General features: G+C 55.3%; 2 protein-coding genes across 2 annotated transcripts in view; both read left to right on the forward strand.

Annotated features, from left to right (window-relative positions):
• CHGG_05019 (uncharacterized protein) lies at positions 1-1,863 on the forward strand (the record flags this gene model as incomplete). Its single annotated transcript, XM_001224232.1, has 3 exons — positions 1-1,059; positions 1,470-1,581; positions 1,781-1,863. The coding sequence occupies 3 exons, from the start codon at positions 1-3 to the stop codon at positions 1,861-1,863; spliced, it is 1,254 nt and encodes a 417-aa protein (XP_001224233.1).
• A 725-nt stretch (positions 1,864-2,588) lies between these two features.
• Positions 2,589-3,386, forward strand: part of CHGG_05020 (uncharacterized protein) — a gene marked incomplete at both ends in the record, with an annotated part of 2,583 nt that continues 1,785 nt past the window's right edge. The window contains one exon of the mRNA XM_001224233.1: positions 2,589-3,266. Within this exon, the coding sequence (XP_001224234.1) occupies positions 2,589-3,266 (678 nt within the window). The remainder of the gene's footprint in view (positions 3,267-3,386) is intronic.

A 3,386-nucleotide genomic window follows, 5' to 3' on the forward strand; every position in this document is an offset into this window, starting at 1 on the left:
ATGACGTCATTTTCCCTCCCTTCTCCCTCATACTATCTCGCATCCACACCACCACGACACCCTGGAGAGACAAGCGAGACAAGCTTGGATCTAGCAGAGGTTCCAGAGTCTGACCGTTACCCATCGATCATCACGCGCCTTGTTTCTGGCGACCCAGTCGAGTCAGTGTACCGAGCTGGAGTCAACCCAGGCCCACAGAGCGCAACCCATTTCTTTGAAGAGAAACACGAAAAGAAAAAAGATTCTCTGGCCACCAAAGATAGAAGGAGTTCAATAGATAGTCATCCAGCAGTCATGGCATCCAAGTCTCCGCTAGAGCAGGGACCTCAATCACCCCCACACTCTGAGGCAGAAGAAGCACGGGTTATCGACAGCGAGGGAGAAGACCAGAGCGGTAACCAAAAGGAAGACACGCCCAAACGGCCAAAAAGCCCTGCCTACGTCGCCCCTATCTCGAGGATAGGCAGCATCTCACCAAAAATCTCGCCTAGGATCCAAATATCCGCCACGGACCGCCCAGAGCTTCCGTCGTTCGTCGGCACGCTTCTCGTCGGAAAACTGATCGATGAAGACGGCGATGTGATAGACGAGAAGACAGGGCAGGTCCTAGCGCACGCCGCCGGTGACCTTCCCACGATGGTCGGCCGGCGGGTGACCAACGCCCAAGGCGATATCCTCGGTGATGACGGCGAACTCCTGGGATACGTCGCCGATATCGAGTGGCCTAAGGATCGGCCGCCGCCGACGGCACCACCACGGAGCCTATTTGACGTGATGGGGCGCGCCACGAGCTCCTTGATGGTCGACCACGCGGGGAACATCCTCGACGCCAGCGGGAATGTCGTCGGCACCTTCCACGACAACAATAACCCGCTCCATCGCAAGGAAAAGGAGGAGAAGGAGGCCAGAGAGCGCCTGGCAGAAGGAAATCGACAAACCATCAGGACAGCAGCAAGAAGGAGAGAGGGCGTCAACAGCGGCCTACTTCTCCGACGCCGACGCCACCGCCGCAGCAAACCGAGGAGCAGGAGGAACCCCAATCGTACTCGACTTCTGGTGGTGAGAGTCAGCCTAAGCCGAGACGCACGGAGGAGGAGCGGAGACAAAATGCGGAAGCGTGGAGGAAGGAGAACCCCAACGAAAGCCCGTCTGATATTTTCTTGGATGTCAAGTCCACCAGGGAGGGGATCCAGCTGACCATCCGAATTCCGACCGTGTTTAATGGTCAGCAGACCACACCACACATATCGTTTTCGTAGCTGTGATAAGAGAGGCTGGAGAGAACTAGAGAGGGTATGACGGAATCTTTGCAGCGATAATATTGTGAGGGTTGCTACAAGTGGCTGTTGAGGAGTCCAGGGGTGGGGGCTATTGGGTAGCGGAATCGGGGAGTTCAGGATCGGCGCGACTTCTCGTGTACCAAGTAGTGTCTCCAGGCATCGCGGAGGTCGGATCGAGATTCTCTATAGGTTATTGATAGGGCGAAAGTCCCCGAGTCCAAAATAGACCAGTATAACGCAAGCAGTGACAAGGCAGCCTACGCTGATCTGGGCCTAGGGGGGGTGGCTAAACGGAGATGTGGTGTGTGTGGGAGAAAAGATCACTGGGGGGTCAGCCCGGGAAAATCAGGTTTTTGAGCCACACAAGGAGCGCCAGAGAGCCACAGTCAAGCCATAACCAACCCCTGACATGACGTCTCAAATGGCCTCGGCCCTGCGAGTCATCCTGCCGCATCAGCTCCCTTGTAGTTAGCCAGTGGGCTGGGCCCCTTTCTTTCAAGACTGGAAGAGCCCTTGGCAACCACATGGCGAAACGGTCAACGAGTACCAAAACGGAGAAGATACTCGACGACATTCCACCTAGGCGCATACAGGTTCGAGCAAAACCTGGTTCTAATCCTCCCACCGCAGCCACCCACCTCGAGGAGACGTGCTGTGTTCCTCAGACACCGATCTGTCCAGCTACCCCATCAAGCCCACAACTAGCCGGCCTTTTGAAAGGCCACAACTTGGAATAAAGGCAAGCATACCCCCTTATTAGATTTAAGTTACTCGGCGGACGGAGCCATCTTTATGCAAAAAAAATTCGCGGGTCCCCTATTGGGGCGCGGAGAAAAATATGAAGTCATCCCGTCTCGGTGTGGCAACTCTCGATCCAAGGGTCCTGTGGGTCAAGTGCGATTCGAGCTGAACAATCTTGCAGGCATGGACGCTCGAGATCGAAACACACATCGGAAGAGATACAGGGCAATTGCCCAATGAGCACACGGACTCTCTGTCGGTTTCTCCTCCTCCCTGACGTAAGTTCTTGCGAATGACGTTGAGACGAAGTCAGGTCTTCATGCAAGAGTTGTTGGCTCATATCTCATCAGTTCGTCTAAGTTCACCAGTAGAGACGAGATATGCATAAAAGGATTAAATGATTGGAAGAACCCTCAGAGTGAAATGGTTCCTGGAGCCTAGAACACACATCAGATCTACAAAAATAACATCAGCCGAGCATACCAAGATCAACAGAACAACTTCCCTTGATGCTACTACTAGCCTCATTTCATATTCGTACCATTTTAAGACAACCAATTTTCCACAATGAGTAACATCGCTCAGAAGAATGCGCCGCCCGGCTCCTGGCCCTGCAACAAGGGCGAAGCGGGCGACACGAACCAAATTGATACGGAGCCACGCTCGCCGCCAGCCGTGCCCGAGTATCAGAGCGGCTTTTTCAACGGCGGCAGCTCGGGCGACTGGTCCCAGAGTGGCGAGTACACTCACCGAGATCCCCAAACCAAGGCCCGAGAGCAGCGGCGGGATCAGCAGGATGGAGTGGAAGAAGAGCAGCAGGAGCCGATCAAGATGAAAGATGTCGAGCCGAAGCCTGTTGGCGAGAGCGAAGAGCACCAGGAAGTAGGTGATCAGGAAGAAGATGAGAAGAAGACGGCCAAAGAAGAGGATTTTGCTCCTGGTGTGGAACAGCAGTCTGAGCAGCAAGAGCCCATAACAGCAGAGACCGGCGACGATGCCGAAGCCCCTGCTGAAGTTGGCACCGACCCTTCACTCACCGAAAAGGCCAAACAGGCATTCGACCAGGCCTCAGAGAACCAGCCAACCAACGACGCGCGAGACTCATTCCTCAAGGCCGCCCGAACCAACTTGACCGTCCCCAAGTTTGGCTCTCCCCGACCCCAAGAGGAAGGAGAGGAGCAGAAGGCCCTTGAAGCTGAGGCCTCGGAGCCAGCCGACGATGTTCCAGCCGAAGCCCAGGAGGCGGTGCAAACAGGCAAGAAAGAGGACAACATCCCCACCACCGAGGACAAAGCCACCACCGAGCCCCAGGAGAAGAAGGCCGCTTTGGGGCGAAGAAGCCTCGCCCGCCATCAAATTCTCAAG

This window comes from Chaetomium globosum, genomic scaffold (assembly GCF_000143365.1).
Source record: "Chaetomium globosum CBS 148.51 scaffold_4 genomic scaffold, whole genome shotgun sequence".
NCBI lineage: Eukaryota > Fungi > Ascomycota > Sordariomycetes > Sordariales > Chaetomiaceae > Chaetomium > Chaetomium globosum.